The sequence below is a fragment of the Mustela lutreola genome, chromosome 1, assembly GCF_030435805.1.
Source record: "Mustela lutreola isolate mMusLut2 chromosome 1, mMusLut2.pri, whole genome shotgun sequence".
NCBI lineage: Eukaryota > Metazoa > Chordata > Mammalia > Carnivora > Mustelidae > Mustela > Mustela lutreola.
This window is the reverse complement of record NC_081290.1, coordinates 1,071,785-1,093,642: the sequence shown is the minus strand read 5'-3', so window position 1 is coordinate 1,093,642 and position 21,858 is coordinate 1,071,785. Positions and strand designations below refer to the sequence as shown.

The 21,858-nt window shown below is 44.6% G+C and overlaps 1 protein-coding gene and 1 long non-coding RNA gene across 4 annotated transcripts in view; both read left to right on the top strand.

The window, feature by feature from the left end:
• The first annotated feature begins 2,167 nt into the window (after nucleotides 1-2,167).
• LOC131818634 (uncharacterized) overlaps nucleotides 2,168-21,858 on the top strand; it is a 28,729-nt gene continuing 9,038 nt past the window's right edge. Inside the window, exons 1-5 of one of the 3 annotated variants that reach the window (XM_059153358.1) lie at nucleotides 2,168-2,300; nucleotides 5,168-5,238; nucleotides 8,862-8,958; nucleotides 10,418-10,519; nucleotides 18,083-18,241. In XM_059153358.1, coding sequence (XP_059009341.1) covers nucleotides 2,223-2,300; nucleotides 5,168-5,238; nucleotides 8,862-8,958; nucleotides 10,418-10,519; nucleotides 18,083-18,241 — 507 coding nt within the window. In that variant the 5' untranslated portion in view covers nucleotides 2,168-2,222. Of the gene's footprint in view, nucleotides 2,301-5,167; nucleotides 5,239-8,861; nucleotides 8,959-10,417; nucleotides 10,520-18,082; nucleotides 19,068-21,858 lie in introns of those variants that run through there. The other 2 variants (XM_059153296.1, XM_059153421.1) reach the window with 2 other exon arrangements.
• LOC131818808 (uncharacterized) lies at nucleotides 2,311-3,679 on the top strand. Its single transcript, XR_009348947.1, has 2 exons — nucleotides 2,311-2,486; nucleotides 3,290-3,679. It is a non-coding gene; the product is annotated as an uncharacterized LOC131818808 (long non-coding RNA).

Here is a 21,858-nt window from a genome sequence, read left to right as displayed (position 1 = left end):
TGATGAAGGACAGAAGCAGAAAAATGTTCAACTTCAGCCTGCAAGGCTGACCTGCATAGGTCTGATAAGGATCAAACGTGCGCTGGTTGCTGCATCCTGAAAGGGTCTGGTAACTGCCTGGGCATGTCACTGCTCACTAATATTGAACTGAACGGTAAGTACCGGAGAAATCTTGTGAAAGTAGTTTGACGGCTAGAAATGCAAAGCTATTTATGATCTGATGTCGCCTGCACGTCCCGTCCCAGCCCTGCACGCTAAGCTTATAACCAAGAGCTTCAGAGAGCGGAAGTGCAGCCCTATCTGCCCACGGGTCTTCACGGAGGCTCACGGCGGAGGCTCAGACGGACGCGGGGGCCCGAGGGGGCGACCGGGCGCGGCCGGAAAACCGACGCCGACGAAAACCGTCGTCCAGGGACGACCGCTCGAGTCGGGCCTCCCCACTCGGCCCAGCCCTGCCCTACACGCAAGCAGGGGAAGGGGCGACGCCGGAGCCACCCGAGGACAGCGGCCCTCCGAGCGCGGGCGGAACGGGCTCGGGCAGACGCGCGGCCGTGGTGTCGCGCAGAACGAAGCCACCGCCCCGCCTTGCAGGATCGTGTCCGCGTGACCCGGGGACACCGTCCGACATGCCCCGCGTCCGACGACCGTTGTCCTTCCTGCGGCTCGGGATTTCGCGGCCGTCTCAGCCCCGCCGGTCCCGAGGAAAAGCCGCCGCCGCCGCCCGGTTCACGGGGCTTCCGAACTGGCCCGCGTTAGGCCGTGTGGCCGGCGCGCTCGGGTTGGGGCCCCAAGACTGTCCCTCTGGGCGGCTGACGCGCACCGGTTCGGAATCTCCTTCGTGCACAAGGACACGCGCCTCGACAGAGCATTTCGCTTGTCAAAGCCCGTCCGACTCCGCCGACCCCCGAAGGACGCCGACCGAGCCCCCGACGGCGCGGCCTCACCTCCGCCGACCCCCCCGGAGGGTCACCTCCGGGGCTACACGGGCCCTCGTGTCTGCTGATCCGCTCACCCGCCGCACGCTAAGGGTCCCCGCGTTACAGACCAGGCGAGCGGGTCTCCGAGAGGCTCCGGACAGGGCGCCGAGTCCCGGCAACGCCTGTTCAACCCAGCCGCGTCCGACTTTTCTCCGACGCACCGCGCCCTCGGCCGAAGCTCAAGGAAGTGGAGATCCGCGCCCACCCGTCGTCCGGGCAGCCCCGCCGAGTCCCGCCCGCCGCGCTCGCCCGCGCGCAGTCCCGCACCCCACCCGCCGGCTCTCGCGCCCCCCGCTCTGGGGGCTCCGGCCGCTCCAGGCAGCCGCAGGCCGACAGCTCGGCTCCGCGGCCCGGGGAGCGCCGGCGGCCCGCGCTCCGGTCCTGCGGCCCCGCGTACGCCCCCCTCGCAGCGCCCTTGAGGGCGGCGTCTGCGCCCACCGCGGGGGCCGCTTCCGGGAAGAAGCCCGCGGGGCCGGGCGCGGGGCCGGGCGCGGGCCGGGGTCTCAGCACCCGCACTGCGCGAGCTCGGCAGGCGCCGGCCCAGGCCCGAGGAGCCCCTTCACGGCGAGTCTCCACCGCCCGCGTCCCGACCGCGAGCGAGGCGGAGGCAGGAGGGGAGCGGCTCCCGCCCGCGCCGTTTCGTACGGGTTTAGTTCCCTGAAACCGGGGTTAACGGTCGGACCCGCGAGGCCAGCGCTCGGGCCGGACGCGCGCGGCCGTGACGAACGCGACTCCGCGCCACCAAGTCCACCCCCATCGCGGGGCCAGTTCCGGCTGCCCCTTCCGGAACCTTCGTCGTCCCCGCGGGAGGTCCGCGCCCCGCCGCCCGCCCCGCCCCGCCGCCGCCCGCCGCCGCCCGCCGGGTCTCCGCAGCCGGACCCCCGAGCCGCCTCCCGCTCCTCGCGCCCGGCTCGCTGCGCTGGGTTCGGCCCCGCTCTCGCAAGGGCCCGAAATCGCGTCTCTTCTGAGGCCGGACACACCGCGCCTCACTTGGGCCTTCCGCTCGCGGACGACCTCGCGGACGACCAGGAGGAGAACCGCCCGCCCACCCCGAGCCGGTGCTTCGCGGAACCGCAGCGTCGCGGCACCGGCTAGACCCGCGGGCCCGGCCCCGCCTCCCGTCCGCCTCCGCTCCTCGCGCCTGCGCAGGCACCGCCCACAGCCCCGCCCCAGCCCCGCCCCAGCCCCGCCCCGAGGCCGGCCGGGCGGTTGGGGCGGGCCGCAGCCGTCCTTCCCGCGCGCGCCATGACGATCACCTACAGCTGTGTCGCTAACGGCCGCGCGGTCCTCGCCGAGCTGGCCCTGACCGGCGGCTCCTATCAGGTACCCCGTGTCCCGACCTCCGCCGTGGCGGCTCCCGCCTCTTCGAGGGAGGCGCCTGCCGGGCCAGCCCCTCACCGCGACGCGGGGCCGCACGTGCGCCGCCCAGCGGTCGGGGTGGGTGGTGCACGCGGCCCGCAGGCGGCGAGGGCCGCCCCGCGCGGTCGCAGTGGAGGCGGCGCGTCACCGGTTCGTGTCCCCCGCGTCCGCACAGTTGTGGGACGGCTGGTAGCTGCATAGTCCAGGGAGGGAGCTGCGGGAGCTGCGGCCCCGAGGAACGGGCGGGACCCGCAGTGGCGCCGGGATGAGCTCGCGGTCCGGTTAGGACCGAGGCCGGACGCGGCTGTCGCCCGGCGTGAAAGCCCTGCTCGCGGCGGGGCGGGGCGGGGCGGCGCGGGGCTGCGGCGGCCCGTGGGTCCCGCGCGGTTACTCGGGCTGCGGCTCAGCGGCCGCGTGAGCAGGACGGCCGAAGCGGGAGAGGGAAGCGGCTCCGCGCGCGTGGAACAGGGGTGCTGCGTGCGGGGCCGCGGGAGCCTCGGGGCGGCGGGGCGCAGGCTCGCGTGTGCGGCGGCGGAGGATGAGCGCGGGAAAGCCGAGACGCTGACTCGGCGCGGGGCCCGGGGGCCGCAGGGTCGGAGCGTCTCTGGAGAACCTGCTCGGTTAGGACGTGGGGGGAGGGCTGGAGGGGGAGAGCCGTGGGACCGGGACGGCGTCCTCACGGTCCCGCAGCCGGGACGGCGTCCTCACGGTCCCGCAGCCGGGACGGCGTCCTCACGGTCCCGCAGCCGGGACGGCGTCCTCACGGTCACCCAGCAGGGACCGCGTCCTCACGGTCCCGCAGCCGGGACGGCGCCCTCGCAGTTGCCGGGGGAGATCTCGGGCCCGGGCAAGGCCGGCGGGTCCGGAGGAGGTGAGGGGTGCAGGGGACAGTTGAATTCTGCTGCCCGCGGAAGTGGCCAGTCTGTGTCTGTCCTCCACGTCCGTCCCCGCAGGTTTGGGTCGCGCTCAGAGGGGCACGGCCGGCGGCCGAAGCCGGTAGAAGAGCGCCGAGAAGCCGGGAGTGCGGGGAGAAGAGGCCCCGGGAGCAGAGACTGTCCGCAGAGGCCAGTGGCGACCTCGCCCCGGGCCGCGGCGTCCCGCACGCGCAGAGCAGAGTCCCGCGAATGCGCTTGTGCCGAAGCAGCCGGACGGGCTAAACGGTGCTCGCCGGCCCGACGGTAGATGGTGGCTGCGCCGTCGCCTCGGGCCACGAGCTCAGGGTGCGGGGATCGAGGCCCGCGCCGGGCTCCCTGCTCAGTCTGAGTCCGCTCCCCCGTCTCTCCCCCTGCGCGCTCTCGCGCTCTCTCGCGCTCGCAAATAAAATAAAATCTTTAAAAAAACAAGGCGATTGGCGACTTGCGGTAGCGGCTGGGAAGAAGCGCTGGAGGCCGAGGCCGGACGCTGGAGGCCGGAGAGGAGGGCGGCGGGCGGCGAGGGCGACGGGGACAGCCGAGGCCGAGCCTCTGACGGGCTTCGCGCTCGGCTCCGGATCCCGCCGTCGTGGGGTCGAGCCCACGTCGGGCTTCGCGCTCGTCCGCGGGCAGCTTCGGATCCCCTCCCCTCGCCGCCTCCGGGAGCAGGGGTGTGCGCTGCGGCTGGGTGCGGCGCCCGCGCGGGGGCCCGCCCGCTGCCCCTGCCCCCGCCCCCACCCCCACCCGCAGCTCGCCGCTGGTTCTCTGGCTCTCTCAAACAAATAATTCTTTACAAAACAAGGAGGGGGGGAATGTGGCTCTCCGATCTTCCTGGGTGACCTTCCTGTTCCTTTCACACGTCTAAGGTAAACTAATGGGACTCCTGAAAACTCACCGTATTGGAGATATTCTGGGTAATCGTCAACACCTTGCGCATTTCCCCCCGGAGAGGGAGCCTTACAAGAAACAGAAATAAGGGACCCCGACGATTATTTCTTTTATAGAAAGAAAAACGTGAATAATATTGAATAAAAACTTTTATCTTAAAATGGAGAAGAATGCTGAAGAAAAAAGAGGGTAGGAAGGGCAGGGATGCTCAGGTTATTCAGAGAAAGCTGAATACTTTAAGATTCGTTTTTATTCTAGACAGAGAGCGAGGGACAAAGGGGGAAAGAAAATCGCAAGCAGACTCCCCACTGAGCATGGAACCCCCACCCCACCCAACACAGAGCTCGATCTCATGATCCTGAGATCGTGACCTGAGTCAAAATCAAAACTTGGACACTTAACCATGAGCCACCAGGCACCCCCAGGACCGAATACTTTTAATCCATTAACATTTTTAGGTATAGTTTCAGTGGCCAAGGTCACTGAAAAGATGTTTGATTAGATAGCACTACCCAGCCTTAAAGCCACATGTCAGATGTGACTCAAGATTGATTCGTGTAACCTGTATTTGCACGTATATAACTATACACACAAGCATATATATATTTGTGTAATTTTCATATTTTCCTTCAGATTCAAATGACTTTGATAACTTGCTTCTTACCACACATTATGACTAACCAACCACTAGTTCTAGTGAACACTTGGTCTTTATTTTTTTATTTTTTTTTTTTAAAGATTTTATTTATTTATTTGTCAGAGAGAGAGCGAGAGCGAGCACAGGCAGACAGAGTGGAAGGCAGAGTCAGAGGGAGAAGCAGGCTCCCTGCAGAGCAAGGAGCCCGATGTGGGACTCGATCCCAGGACGCTGGGATCACGACCTGAGCCGAAGGCAGCGGCTCAACCAACTGAGCCACCCAGGCGTCCCAACACTTGGTCTTTAATAAACCAATCAGACCATGGGTAAATTTAGGAGAATAATTAAAGACACTCTGCTGTTCCACAAAGTTAATGCTGATCATTTATTTTTAGGAAGCAGTGGCCACCGTGCTTAAACTAGTGCTTCTTAGAGCAGAGCCGAAGACCATAATGCAGATGGGAAGGTAAGGTCTATTCTCATCGAAGTCAGCTTGCTTTTTAACAATAGTAATGACATTACGGAAAATAAGGTCAGTTGCACATGCTCTCGAACCCTCAGAAAGGAGAACTGTATGTAAAAGTGTAAGATCAAATGAGAGTGATTAACACCAAATTCAAAGTAGTGGTTACTTCTCCAAAGGGAAGGGAGAAAAAATGAAGTGGGGGAAGGGTATCCATGGGACATGAATCCTATGTATAACATTTTAAACAATTGGTAGGTCTAAAGTATTCTTGTTGTCTTATTCTCCAAGCTGTTTTTAGTATACCCAGAATATTTCATTAATGACAAAGGAAACTTCCACTTGAGAAATCTTTAATAAGACCACTCTAAGCTACACTTGTGACGTTACAAGGTATGGCCTAAACCAATCTTGACACCATTTTACTAGTAAAACACCAGGTGGGAAATAAGAGCATTTATTACTTCTGGACTCATCTTTTTTTTAAGAGCAGGTTTGTTTTAACCTTTATGTTGTAAAATAGGACAAAATACAAAAACTCATCAAGCAAAAGTATAGCCTTATGAAGCTTTACAAGGGAGTCTCCCCACCAACTACCACCTCAGCCAAAAATACGGACTAGTGCCAGCTATCCCCAAAACCCCCACCATGTGCCCCGTGCCATCGACAGCTGTCACTTACCTTGGGTCTTCATCGCCTCATCACCTAAACATGCAGCCTCAGGTACAAGAGCCTGATCCTGCCTGTTTTTTTCTTTTGGTGTGTGTGTGGGGGGGTTTTTTTGTTTGTTTGGTTGGGGGTTTTTTGTTTTGTTTTGTTTTGTTTTTGACAGATAGAGATCACAAGTAGGCAGAGAGGCAGACAGAGAGGGTCCCCACTGAGCAGAAAGCCCAATGCAGGACTCGATCCCAGGACCCTGAGATCATGACTTGAGCTGAAGGCAGAGGCTTTAACCCAGTGAGCCACCCAGGCGCCCCTCTTTTGGTGTCTTTTAAATCTCTTTAATCTTTATTTTCCTCTCCCATCCCTCTCCTTTCCTTATAGTTTACCATTGAGGAACCTGCAGAGCGTAGTTTCCCACTCTCTGGCTCTGCTGACTGTATATCCAGGATGCAGTTCACCATGCTTCACACAGCAGGGTCCACAGGCTGGGTGGCTTTCACAAGATGATAGGTGTTTTTTTCCATCAGATGGCACATGTGTCTGCCTCTGTCTCCTTCTGACTTGTTAGCAGCCAGTGATATTCCTTGCCTGTACCCTAAAGCCATTCATTGATTGGGGAACATAAAATGCTGACATTCTAGTTTTGTTCTCACTTATTAGCCAGCGTGATTTCCAGAGGAGATTCTTTTCTCGTCTACTATTTGCTTTCCTATATTGCACATTCTAATTTGAATCTTTGGAAGATCTCTTCCTGAATTCCTAAGTCGTATATCCACCTGACTATTCTGTGTCTCTGTTGGATGTCTGATGGGCATCTCAAACTTATGTCCAAAACCAAGCCCCCACTGCCCCCGCTGCAGTCTTCCACATACTACTTTTCTAGTTCTTCAGGCCTGAAACTTTTGTGACCCTTGACTTCTGGCTCTTTGACATCCAAACCCAATCCATCAGCAAATCCTGTTGCCTCTCCCTTCCAAATATCCAGAATCTGACCGCCTCCAGCCCTACTATAGGAGCCACACCACCATCATCTCTCTGGGTTTCTCCATACAAAGTTAGGTTCATTTTGTCATCATGTTTTTTTTATTTTCAAGGATTTCTCTCTCAAACCTTGATTTAATAGCCTTTGTAATTAAGCAAAATAAGCATGTGGTTCCAAAGTCAAACTGAAAAAAAACAAGTTTTCCTAAAGAAGGAAGAGAAGAAGGAGGAGAAGGGGAAGTCTAATTTTCATTCCTTTCCTCTCCACATTGTTCTCCCTTTCCCCTAGAAAGGTAACCATTTTGACAAAGTTCAATTTGTCATTTTCTTTTTCTTTCCTTTTTCTTTCCTTTCCTTTCTTTTCCTTTCTAGAAGAGACACATGCATATATGGCATTTCTCTTCCGGGAGCATGTGAGAATGATAGATAAATGGTACTACCTCACACCTTTGTTAATTACAGTGTATCCTGGACTTTGGGTATTCAAGTTTTTTAACTTTAAGATGGCTTTTGAACGTCACTCACTAATAACATACTAAGTATAAATTTAGAATATTTCCTCTCTCACATCCAATATCCAGTTACTCAAATCACATATATAACTTTCAGACAGATGATAGAATTAGCAACTCTTTTTCAAAAAAGTCTCCTCCCAGCTTAGAAATAAAAATATTTTCCAAGTGGAGATTATGTGTATCAATCAATATCTTCATTAAAAATATTTATAGCATATTATATTCATGATATGATATGAAGGATTTATATGGTAAGGGCAGACACATACTTTAAATTTTCTGCCTCTGGGATTATCTTTTCTCCCTGTTTCTGAGATTCGTCATTTTTGTGTATATCCAATTTAACATTTTTCCAGGTCTACTACCTGCTAGCCATTTGGATATAGAATGTTCAGAATGATGAGATTAAAAGTCTAGGCACCAAGCAACTATTTCTGTTGCCATATTTTTAAATTTTCTGGATTGTTGGGCAGTAAAAATGGAGGCACTTTCCAAGAGTCTTCTAGCTTCTTAATATGTGACTCTGAGAAGGCATAAAAGGTCAGGTAAGATACACTATCACATGCTATAAGGAAGTTTAATTTCCCCCTCTCCAGTTCATCGTGTTCCTCAGAATATTTAGTATTGGTGGTTTATAACTTTTAAATTCTAATCTATCATAATAGAAAGTCAAGAAACTCCAAAATTAAATGTGTCTACCTAAAGATACAGGGAGAGTAAAAATCAGTGAACATAGCATTTTCTATTTGATGACAATCTTTTTTTTTTATGACAATCTTTATTCAGTCTTAGAATGAGTGCTATCTATAAAAAGCCATTTTTTAAAGATTTTATTTATTTATTTGAGAGAGAGAGAGTGAGCACAAGCCCTGCAGTTGGGAAGGGTCAGAGGCAGAGGGAGACACAGACTCTCTGCCGAGCAGGGGTCTGTACTGCAGGACCCCAGGATCATGACCTGAGTGGAGACAGATGTTTAACTGACTAAGTCCCCCAGGTACCCCTACCAAGGCCATTTTAAATATAGATAAATAAATGAATAGAGTTTTCTCTTGACTGCATTTTATTTTATTGATGACATCCTAAATATATAGTCTAATTTTATAGCTTTTATTTAACATAATTTAATCTTTCATATATATGAAAGCTTTTTTAGTTCTCATAAAAAGTTATCTACAGGGGCGCCTGGGTGGCTCAGTGGTTAAGCCACTGCCTTCAGCTCGGGTCATGATCTCAGGGTCCTGGGATCGAGTCCCACATCGGGCTCTCTGCTCAGCAGGGGGCCTGCGTCCCTTCCTCTCTCTCTGCCTACTTGTGATCTCTCTCCGTCAAATAAATAAATAAAATCTTTTAAAAAAAAAAAAGTTATCTACAGAGCTTGTATACTACTGAGAGCTTGAAAATAGAATCTCTGTAAAGGTACTTAATTTCTTCAATGTTATCATATAAATTAATGTATTCTTTTCAAAGCTTTGTCTACCATACTCTCTTTATTGATGGAATCACTTACCTATGTGCTACAGACAATGCCTTGGATACCATAACACCATCTGCATTTCTTAAAAACGTAAGTAATTTCTTATACTACTTTAAGGACTTTCTCAGTGATTGAAATTATGAGGTCTCTGTTTTATAGTGTTAGTAAGAGTGTCAATAACTAAAAGCAGATCATTTGTCTATAAAGCAGAGCTATTAATGACCTTCAGAGATTTCTTACCCTTATCCTTCATCTGCCCTGTTTCCACACTTCTCCCAACCCTCAAGAAAGGTCTGCAAAGACTGCCCACACAGATCCATTAGACGCTCTCTTTGTATTTATCTTGTTCTTTCAAACTAAGAGAGAAATTAAACTTTACTAATATTTATTTTACCATTTCAAGAGCATGTGTATTTAATTTACAAATGGGGTGCCTGGGTGGCTCAGTCGGTTAAGCCTCCAACTCTTGATTTTGGCTCAGGTCATGATCTCAGGGTTATGGGATCAAGCCTCACATCAAGGGGCGGGGAGTCTTCTTGGGATTCTCTCTCTGTCCCTCCCCCTCAATCATGCATGCTCTCTCTAAAATAAGTAAATAGATCTTTCCTAAAATAAAAAATAAGTAAAAAACATTAATGGAAAAAATAAGTCAGCAACACTATAGTGACTAACAGATCTTCTCCAGTCAAATTCATGAAATGTGCATACATTTAATTAGTATACTGTCTTGCTTTAACATAACTCAAACTGTAGCCACATATAGAATCAAGGATTATAAGGACAAATACTGAAATTCACTCTTCAGATACACCTGAATAACTGTTAGAGTGTAGATACTAACCACTATTAGCGATTTAAGTGACTATTTAAAATTATCCAAATTTTCCTCCCTCTCTCCTATTACGACAAAACACTTGAATTCTTTACCACCTACCTAAAACCAGGTATGGTAAAATGTATGTGGTTATCATACATTTTACCACCGTTGCTTGGGAATGCAACACTGAGTACGAACAATTGCAAGAATTCCTTCTTGAGATCTTGAAATGTCCTATGACAACCATAAGCATTTGGAAAAAGAAAAAAAAAAAACCATAAGGGTTTGAAAGATAGTACCATTCTGCTGGGATTGTTTCTTCATCGTTGAATGGCTTTGGAGTGGGGGAGAAGGAAGGCGAAATGAAAAAAACGTACTTAGAAAACATCATGGACTCCTTTGTGTGCCGGAGGTGAGCACCTGCTCTTGCTTTCGAGTCCGCAGGCATACCCAAGACTCAGAGTGGGATTTGCAGCCCCACTGCCTGAGCCTGTGATCTGTGCCAGAGCCGCAGAGAAGACCCAGCAAGCACAGGTTTCATACATAGAGCATCTTCGATTGGAAAGGACTCCCTTCCTTTTTGGAAAGGACCAAAAAGCTAGAAATGGTGTGGCAATAGAATATTCTTTTATTTCACATTTCTGCCAGACTCTGCTTCAAATAAACATTTGCTCTGTGATTCGCCAGTTGAAATTATCTATATAGGTTAAATATTTCCATTAATGTCCCCAGGTTAGTGATACTTTTCTGAGAAATCCTTTGATGTCGCAAGAACATTTTTCTCCTTCAAATGCAGTTGCTGCAGATTTTCAACAAGTATTAGGAAAGTATATGGTAGGTAACCTACTCCTTTTTTTTTTTAAGATTGTATTTATTTATTTGACAGACAGAGATTACAAGTAGGCAGAGAGGCAGGCAGAGAGAGAGGGGGATGCAGGCTCCCCGCTGAGCAGAGAGCCCGATGCGGGGCTCGATCCCAGGACCCTGAGATCATGACCTGAGCTGAAGGTAGAGGCTTCACCCACTGAGCCACCCAGGCACCCCTCCAGCTGTACTCAACATTGTATGAAAGCTGACGGAACAGTTTGGAATTAGGAGATAAGAGCTGTAAAAATGAGTGAGAATTGGGAATTTCTATCTTTATATAATGACAAAGAATGACATCCTTGATATATGGATAAGTGGATAAAGCAAGAGAGAGAAAGTTTGTACGGTATACTATTATTTGTTTACCATTCTTATTTGCAACCATTTAAGAAAGAGAGAATAAATACAAATATGTGTTTTTGTTTGGTTATAGTGGAAAAAAGGGATGACAGCAAGAAAAGGATAAACCACAAACATTTTAATCGTTGCCTATTTAGGGATAGGGGACAAGAATAGAAACTAGGCCTCCCTGAATGAAACTTGTTTTGGAGATTTGACTTTGGAACCATAAAAATATTTTACATAATTCTTAAATACTACTAAGTATTTAAATAGTCGTCCTCAGAGTGAAATAAGACAGTCACAAAAGAACAAATACTGTGTGATTCCACTTATATGAAATACCTAAACTAGTCAGATTTATAGAGATGAAAAGTAGAATGATTGTTGATAGAGCCTGGAGGAAAAGGATGAGGAGGAATTAGTGGTTAACGGGTACAGAGTTTCAGTTTGGGAAGATGGAAGATGTTCCAGAGATGGTGGGGGTGGGGTGGTAATTGTACAACAATGTGAATATACTCAATGCCACTGAGCTAAACAGTTAAAAATCATTATAATTATAAACTTTGTTATGTATATCTTACCATAATTTTTTAATTTTAAAAAGTAATCCCGAAAACTCAAAAAAAAAAGAACCTAATTGTGTATTGAGCTGATGGCTTGAAAGACAGTGAAAATTTATTTCAAGTGACTTTAAAACACTATAATTTGATTGTGTATTCCTAGTGAGATTATACTCTAATGGTAGAAGAACTAAAAATAAATCTTAAAGTATTTATTTTCAAGTACCACATTGTTAGTGATAACATTGGTGTTGCTATTCTAAAATTGGTTTATATAGATCTGTTACTTTGTGTAATCATGTTAATGTCATTAGGAATCAAGATTTTCAGCAAGAGTCGCAAATATAAAGTCAAAGAATTAAGTGAAACCTTCTAATCCTAAATTTTAACTGAAAATTAAATATTTTTTAAAAGAAAATCAAATTGTGAAAATTTTTAATTGAAAATTAAATACTGATTTTTTTTTCTTTTTTTTTTTTTTAAGATTTTATTTTTAAGTAATCTCTACACCCAATGTAGGGCTCAGACCCATGACCCCTAAGATCAAGAGTTACATCCTCTACCAACTAAGCCAGACAGGCACCCCAAGAATTTTTTCATTGAATTTTCTCAAAAAAAGTATTTTCTAGCCTATCTACTGCAAAGCATTAGAAATAATGAGCAACCCAGGAGCAATGTGCCCCCTTAGCATCTAGATTATAGTCTCTAAATACCATTTTACACGAGAAGAACCAGGCCTGACTGCAGATATCAGGGAGGAAACATGTAAGCCAGAAGTACTTTGTCATACCAGAAACAAGGAAGCTACCAAAGTTCACTGTGCTCATGTCAAAAGGCTTTAGGAACCAACTTAAAGAGGCTAACACTGGTCAGTGATGGAATAACTTGAACATAGAAAAGAATAGTAACTGCAGTGGTTTGTAACACGTCAAATGTCTTAAATTCCATGAGTTCTAGATACTATCAAAGACAAAATAATTCCTCACCAGTCAACTCTGGAAGATACTAAGGATCTATCTTATCACTCTAGAAACCAATAAATAAAAGACTCAATCTGTTCTGACTTTCCTAGTTGAACTGTACCTCAAAGAAAACAAGTAGTTGGTAGGGAAAAGGTTTTTTTGGTCTTTATAGACATATTCCAGCTAATAAACAAAGAAGAGGTGATAAATTTCACTATTTTATAATTGCTGATGAAATCATGGACCTGAGGAGTCATCATCAGTGACTAAAAAAATTAGGTGAAAAGCTGATGAAGAACTTCATAACAGATGAAATGGGCTCAAGACACCCAAACCCACTGATTATTCCTAAGGTCACAGTAAGGGAGACGATGGATCTTTAGTTATGCTTCCTATGTTACACAGTGAGTCGTGTACAGCACACGTCTGTGTGGGCGGGTATGCTTGCCCAGAACATCAAACCTGAATGTGACCAAGCCTTTATACCCAACTACCAGTTTACAGAAAATAGATCAGGGACCACATTAAATGATACCACATCAGTACAATCAGCAAAATCCAGAATATGAGAAAATCTACAAGACAAAGAATCCAATTTCTTCAACAAATAAATTGCAACAGTGAAAAAGTTCAGGAGAACTCTTAGACTAAACGAGACACAAGTCCACTGAATGTGGATACGAGACACACGTCCACTGAATGTGGATACGAGACACACGTCCACTGAATGTGGATACGAGACACAAGTCCACTGAATGTGGATCAACAAAACAAACATTGAAAAAAAACTAAAAACTATGATTTTTTATAAATTTGTACCCAAACTGGATGTTTGATGATATTAAGGAATTTTTGTAGATGTGATAATGATGTTGTGGTTTTTTGTTTTTTGTTTTTTTTTTTAAGAAAAAGGAGGTCATATCTTTTAGAGATGTAAACTGAGGTGTTTACAGATTAAAACAATATACTGTCTGGGATTTGCTTTGAAATAGTATATTTGGGGAAGGGGGAATCAGTACAGATGAAACAAGATTGACTGTGTTGATATTAGGTGATGGGTACATAGGGATTGATTATACTGTTCACTCTGCATTTGTGTTTGTTTGAAATTTTCCATAATAAAATATTCTAAGTATACCTTGTTAGTTTTCTATGATAAATCTTACAAATCAGTAGCCTAAAACAGCACACACTTAACCATCTGATAGTTCATGTGGGTCAGGAATCCAGACCTCACTTAACAGGTTCTCCCCTCAGAGTCTCCCAAAGCTGTGGTGAGTGTCATCAGCCAAGCTGTACTCTCATCTGGGAGCTCGAGAAGATTCGGCTTCCAGGCTCATTTAGAGCCTGTTGCAGGATTCATTTCCTTAAAGGATGCAGCTTTTTGCTGGCTGTTGGCCAGGGGACACCCTCAGGTCCTAGAGACTGATAATAGTTCCATGCCACTTTGCCAGTCTCAATATGGCTGCTTCCTTCTCAAGGGCACCAGAGGAGTCTCCCTACACCAGTTTACTAAATTTTATATGGGACATAGTCACAGGAGTGACACCCCATCATCTTTGCTATTAGTTAGAAACAAGTCATACTCGTGGGGGGAGGTTTCAAGAATGTGATGCATTGGGTTTCCCATAGGCTGTGTCCACCACAATGCCTGAAAAATAACTAAGGATAGATGCTTTTATAGTAAATTCATATATTTTCTTATGAAGAATTCTGCAGATTCAACACAGCCAAAATATATTATTAACATAGCTCCCTGAAAACTAGTTACCATATGAAAATATGCGCATTTCGAGCAGTTAACACACCTGACGTCAAAGAAATTTGTTTAACATTTATAAACTAAGGTAAGCATTAAATCTGTAGAAAATTTTGTAAAACTTGTTGAATTTCTAAAAAAAAAAAAAAGTTGAATTTCTTACACAGTAGTTAACAAAATAAAAATAGTTTGGAGAGATTTAAATATGTGTGTGTGTAAATGTGTGTAGAAGCTGAATACCAATGAGTGGACTATGAATACATTATCTTAACAAAATTTAAATGATTCCCTCGGGTTAAAAGATGAAGCATTTTTTAAAAGGAGAGAAAGAGAAAAAAGGAACAAAAAAAAAAAAAAGACGAACCATTCATCTGAACTTGATTATATCTGCAAAGACGTTATATCCCAGGAAGGTCACATTCCTAGCCAACTGGTGTTAGGAATTGCACATATCTTCGGGCGAGGGACACAATTCAACTAGCAACCTCGTCTTTCTACACTTACCTAGCGAGCGCCTCACAGACCATCAGCTGTAAATTGCACGCTCCAGTAACCAGCAAGATCAGAGTTCTGTTTAAGGTGGATTTGAGGGGCGCCTGTGTGGCTCAGGTCATGATCTCAGGGTCCTGGGATTGAACTCTGAGTTGGTCTCCCTGCTCAGTGGAGTCTGCTTCTCCCTCTCCCTCTGCCCCTCTCCCTGCTCATGCTTGCTTGCTCACTCGCTCTCTCTCTCACCCTCTCTCGAATAAATAAATAAAATATTTTTTTAAAGGTAAATTTGATAACTTGCCAAAGAGCAGAGGTTTTTAATATTTTTGAGTTTAAAAATAAGGCTTATTAATAAGGTAAAATAACACAAAATATATAAGGCAAAATATGAATGTCTTCAACAAGCTCAATCAAATCCCCTGAAGTGAGCATTCTTTTCTTTTTTTTAAGACTTATTTATTTGACAGAGAGATCACAAGTAGGCAGAGAGGCAGGCAGAGAGAGGGGGAAGCAGAGTCCCCACTGAGCAGAGAGCCCAATGCGGGGCTCGATCCCAGGACCCGGAGATCATGACCTGAGCCGAGGGCAGAGGCCCAAACCACTGAGCCACCCAGGTGCCCCTGAAGTGAGCATTCTTAACAGACAGCCTAATGTGTAACCTTCCAGAATTATTTATATATGAATATGCATATAGATAAATATATAATAAATGTATGAGAATATACATTTTATATGCATATGTTTATAATATATATAACATACGTTTATATATAACTTTTAAATTCACAGAACTGAGTCATTAATGCAGTGGGTTAAAGGCTTAATCTCTGGAGCTTGACTTGTTTGGCTGTGTAACAATTTGGATACCTTATTACTTTCAGTCTCAGTTTTGTCTTGTTTTGTTTCATTTTAATGTTTTTTAATTTAATTTTAATTTTTTTTTTTTAAATTTTAAGTGCACTCCACACCCAATGCGGGGTTTGAACTCAAGACCCTGAGATCAAGAGTCAAGCACTCTAGCAACTGCACCAGTCAAGCACCCCTCAGTTTTCTTCTTTAGAAATTAAAAGATGACAAAAATACTACTTTATCAGGTGGTTTGGGAATTAAGTGAGTTAATGTGTGTGAAGTGATTAAGACAGTACCTAGCACATATTAAGTGCCCAATAAGCTATGATTTGATATTGTTCTGCAGCTACGGCTTACTTTTTTAATGTAACACTCTCTTGTAGAGATCATTTTTGTTAATATGGATAAAATGGAAGATATAAAGAGGAACAAAGGACACAAACAATGAAAGGAAAACAGTAACGATTATGGTAAATATTAGTCCAACTATATCAATAATCACATTAAAAATTAACGGTCTAAAAAAAATAATGGTCTAAATACAGTTCATTATTGCTCTTAACTGGGGACACAGATTATCAGGTTAGATCAAAAAACTGTCAAGAGAATGAGAAGACAAACCCCAGACTGGAAAAAAATACTTAAAAAAGACACATCTGATAAAACTACAGACTGGGAGAAAATATTTGCAAAAGATACATCTGTTATCCAAAATACATAAAGAACTCTGAAAACTCAACAATTAGATGATAAACAAGCTGATAAAAAAATGGGCCAAGGGGAACACCTGGCTGGCTCAGTTGGTAGAGCATGCAACTTCTTGATCTTGAGGTTGTGGGTTTGAGCTGGATGTTGGATGCAGAGGTTACTTTAAAAAATTAAGTCTTGGGGTGCCTGGGTGGCTCAGTGGGTTAAGCCTCTGCCTTCGGCTTAGGTCGTGATCTCAGGGTCCTGGGATCGAGCCCCACATCGGGCTCTCTTGCTCAGTGGGGAGCCTGCTTCCTCCTCTCTCTCTCTGCCTGCCTCTCTGCCTACTTGTGATCTCTGTCTTTGTCAAATAAATAAAATCTTTTTTAAAGTAAATAAATAAATAATAAAGTCTTTAAAAATAAATGGGCCACTGAGCTGAATAGAAGCCTCCAAAGAAGATGTACAGGCAGCAGATAAACATGAAAAGATGGTCACATCCTGCATCATTAGGGGATCGCAAATCGAAGTGATGGTAAGATAGCCTACGCACATACTGAAAGGCTGAAATTCACCCTGGGCCAGCATCTGCTGCAGACTGGGAGCTCACACTCGCTGCTGGTGGGATGCAAAATGGAACAATCACTGTGGAAGACAGTTTGGCAGTTTCTTAGAAAACTAAACACACACTTACCTTGCGCTCCGACAGTCACAACCCTGCTATTCACACAAAAACTTGCATGCACGTGTTAGAGCAGCTTTACTGATAATTGCCAAGACATGGAAGAGCCAAGATTGTCCTTCTGTAGGTGAATGGGTAAACTGTGGTACATCCAAACAACTGACTTATTCAACACTAAAAAGAAATGAGCAAGGAAGCCATGAAGAAATATGGGGGAATCTTCAGTGCTTATTAATAAGTGAAAAAAGCCAATATGAAAAGGCTACTTGGTTCTAACTGTATGACCTTCTGGAAAAGACAAAGCTACGGTGACAGGAAAAAGACCAATTGTTGCTAGGGCTTAGGGAGAAGGGAGGCATGAATCAGTGCAGCACATCATTTTTAGAGCAGAAAAAAGGTAAGGTCACATCAGTTTATATAATCTACAAAGGAGAATCAATAAAGTAAACCATTGAGGTGCCTGGGTGGCTCAGAGGGTTGAGGCTCTGCGTTCTGTTCAGGTCATGATCTCAGGGTCCTGGGATGGAGCCCCACATCAGGCTCTCTGCTTGGGCAGGAAGCCTGCCTCTGCCTGCCTCTCTGCCTACTTGTGTTCTCAGTCTATGACAAAGAAATAAATAAAATCTTTTTTAAAAAGTAAATCATTGTCAAATAGGGCGGTGAAACTGTTCTGCGTGATACTGTAATGGAGAACACCTGTCATTCCACATTTGTCCACACAAGGGAATGTACAGCGCCACAGCGCCAGCAGTGAATGGTGATGTAGACCACGGACTCGGGGTGATGAGAAGACATCAGCGGAGGCTCATCCGTCGCAGCACACGCCCCGCTGTGGTGTGGGAAGTTCATAGGGAGCTGGGGCAGGGGTGAGGGGATAACAGTAGGTTGAGGACTCTGCTTTCCACTCAATTTTACTGTGACCGTAAAACATATTTCTAAAAAACTATATAAATATATAAATAATTTTTTTAAAAAAGGCTTCCACCACTGATCGTATACATTGAAATATCGATCTCCCGTCCAACCCCCAGCCCCTTTTCTCAGCAAGATTAAGGTGGGACAATCTGAAGCTTGGTTGATTCCTTATGCTGAAAAGCAAGTGAAATGTACTTTTGACACTTTTGTTCAATTTGTACAATATATTGTAATAGATTTCATTTATAGAAAATAATATTTGTATTATCTTTCACTTCTCTGTAGATGAAATACAATAAAAATCAAGACAATACCCCGATATCTACACTGAGGAGTCAAGTAACTGATGTAAAAAATATTATGTCCCAAAACATTGATGAAATTTTGGAAAGTGAAAACAGATTGAGTATCTTCACTGATAGAACCAATGATCTCCAGACAACTGTAAGTGATGCCCACCTGTCTTGGTATCTAAGTAGTGCTCAAAACAAACGGCCAAAAGCAAGTACATACCAGGGATACTGTGAGATCATCCTATGTTGCCAAATTATGGCTTTATCAAAAAATTATTGGAATGCAACTAAAATTTCTTTAATTATAAAACAATGAAAATTAAAAGCCCATTAAAATAGTAAGTAGTTATCGGCATAACAGATACATTTCTCTCTTTTTTTTAGATTTTATTTATTTATTTGACAGACAGAGATCACAAGTAGGCAGAGAGGCAGGCAGAGAGAGAGAGGGGGAAGCAGGCTCCCTGCTGAGCAGAGAGCCCGAAGTGGGGCTCGATCCCAGGACCCTGAGATCATGACCCGAGCCAAAGGCAGAGGCTTTAACCCACTGAACCACCCAGGCGCCCCAACAAATGCATTTCTTACATTAAGACGTGCACAGGTTAGTCAACAAATAAATTGCAAGGGAAGTAGACTTTACCAAAAAATGGGTTGAGGAGGTGTATCAATTGCAGTGTATGGTCCTTATTTGGTATTTGACTCAAATTATAAAAATTAAAATTTGCGACTTCATAAGATAATTAGATATTTGAACTCTGACCAGATATTAGATAACATTAAGGAGTATCATTAATTCTTAGGTGTGATAATGATATTGTGCTTTAAAGAGTCCTTACTTATTAGAGATACATATTAAAATATCTCGAGTGAATTTATGTAATGTCTGAGATTAGCGTCAGAATAGTTCAGGAGTACAATGGGGTATAAAGAAAACAAAATTGTCCATAAATGGGTGACTGTTAAAACTTGATGTTGAAGGTGCCTGGGTGGCTCAGTCGGTTGAGTGTCTGACTTGGGATCAGGTCATGATCCTGGAGTCCTGGGATTGAGCCCCAAGTCAGGCTCCCTGCTCAGGGGGAAGTCTGCTTCCCCCTCTCCCTCTGCACCCCTCCCCAGCTCATGCTCTCTCTCTCAAATAAATAAATAAAAACTTAAAAAAAAAACCCAAACACCTGGATGTCAAGTATATAGAGTTCATTATGCCATTCTGTCAACTTTTGCATATGTTCAAAATTCTCTATTAGCAAATACTTTTAAGGCAATCAATAAGGGTTGAATACCTTAGAGCATTTTAAAGTTTAATTTTATAGATCTTTTTGAGAAACACAGCCACCATGTAAAACAAAATATACACATACTTTCTACTCACCAAGTCCTATCAGTTCTACCTCCTGAAATCTTTTCTATTCTTGGTCTCACTTTTTCACTTTTAGAAACAACTTAACAAGATATTGTTTACATAAAATAATATCCACCCACTTTAAGCAGAGTTTGATGAACGGTGATACTTGTGTACAATTGTGTAACCACAGTCAAGTCACAGAATAGCTCTTCCATCTTAAAATCTTCCTGTGCTTTGCAGCTGACCCTCCCCTGACCCCAGCCTACCACTGACCTCCTTTCTGCCGCTATAGCGTTGTCTTTTCTAGAATTTCATATAAATAAAATTATAAGATACACGTTGTGCTTGGCTTCTTGACTTACTAATAGTTTTCTGATATTCATGTTTTTGTGTGTGTTATTATATTATTCCTTTCCATTGCTGGATAGTAACCCACGGAATGGCTAAATTCCACTTTCTGCCCATCCCAGTGCCACTCACTGTATCACTCCATGCTCGATTATTTCTTGTCTATTGCCTTCCCTCTATTTAATCATTCTCCGTATTTTTATTTTTTTTAATTTTTTACAAAGATTTTATTTATTTATTTCACAGACAGAGATCACAAGTAGGCAGAGAGGCAGGCAGAGAGAGAGAGAGGAGGAAACAGGCTCCCCGCTGAGCAGAGAGCCCAACGTGGGACTCGATCCCAGGACCCAAGCCGAAGGCAGAGGCCTTAACCCACTGAGCCACCCAGGCGCCCCTCATTCTCCCTATTTTTAGTTTGATTCTATTCCAGTCATCCTCCACACTGAAACTATTCTTTAAAAATGCAAGTGTCATGGTTTCCTTTCCTAAACAACAGTTTATTTTGGCGTAGTTCCAATAGTTTGCTTGCTTTGGTTTCCTTGTCTAAGGAGACATATCCATAAATAGGTTGTTAAAGCTAATATCCAAGAAACTATTGCTTATAGTTGTTGCTGTTGTTATTAGGAGTTTTATGGTTTCAGGTCTCCCATTTAGGTCTTCAATCCATTTTGAGTGTGTGGTGTAAGACAGTGGTTCAGTTTCATTCTTTTGAATATAGTCCAAAATGAGTAAGGGAATAAAAATATGTCGAAACACACCACTTCTTCCTTTCCCAGGTTATAAAGATATTCATATGGTCTCCTAAAAGGTTTAGATCCTGCTTCTTGAACACGGATTTTTTTTTTTTAAGATTTTATTTATTTATTTATTTGACAGAGACAGAGATAGCAACAGAAATGCCGAGAGCAGGAGCAGGCAGAAGCAGGCTCTGCACTGAGCAGGGAGCAAGACTCAGGGCTCGATCCCAGGACCCCGGAAGATGCTTAACTGACTGAGCCACCCAGGTGCCCCTTAAACATGGATCTTTAAAAAACCTGGAATTTTATTTTTGCACATAGTATGAGATAGTAATAAAAATTTTATTATTTTCTGTTGGAAAAACCAGTTTTGCCCAAACACCCTTTATTGACTAGCTCAGCCGTTCTTTGGTTTTGTAATGCCGACCCTACCATATATCACATTTTCATCCTTTTAATTTATATGTAAGTATTCTACTGGTCTATTTCTTTATCCCTGGACTAGTACTATACTGTTTTAGTTACTATGGTTTTATACTATGGTTTTTATAAGTTTTATAAGAAGCCTTAATATCTTATAGGGCAAGTTACTTTCTACTTTGGGAAAATTGTGTGGGCAAGTCTTACTCTCTCTTTCAGCAAAGTTTAGAACCTACATCTCAGGTTACACACACACAAATTGTTGGGGTGCTAGCTGGAATTACGTTAATATGGGGAGGATTGACATCTTTAAAATAGTGTTGTCCCACCTCTGGACATGCTGTGTCTTCATTTTTCTAGGTCTCTTTCAAAAGCTTTTTTTGATTAATAGAAACATAATCAATTTTTATATTCTGCCTTTGTATCCTAAATCTTAGTGAAATTTTTCATGATAGTATTGTTTAGGGATTTTTTTGCATTTTCTACATTGAAATTTTATCATATATAAATAATGACTGTATTTTTTCACCCTTTCCAATATACATATTTTTTAAGATTTTATTTTTAAGTAATTTCTATACGCAACACAGCCCTCAAACTCACAACCCCAAGATCAACAGTCATATGCCTTACCAACTGAGCTAGCTAGATTCCATTTATTTACTTACTTACTTACTTATTTTTTATTTTGCTTGTCTTCCTATGTTAGCTAGCAATGCCAGGAAAATGATGAATAGAAATGGTGACAGCTGAAATACTTGTTTTGTTCTCAATTTAAAATGATTATTTCTAACGCTTCCCAAAAAAGTATTACATTTACATTCAGATTTTGATATTTTGTAACAAGTTATACAACTTCATTTCTATTCCTCATATGCCAAGAAATTTTATCATGAAAGGGTGTTGAATTGTATCAAATGC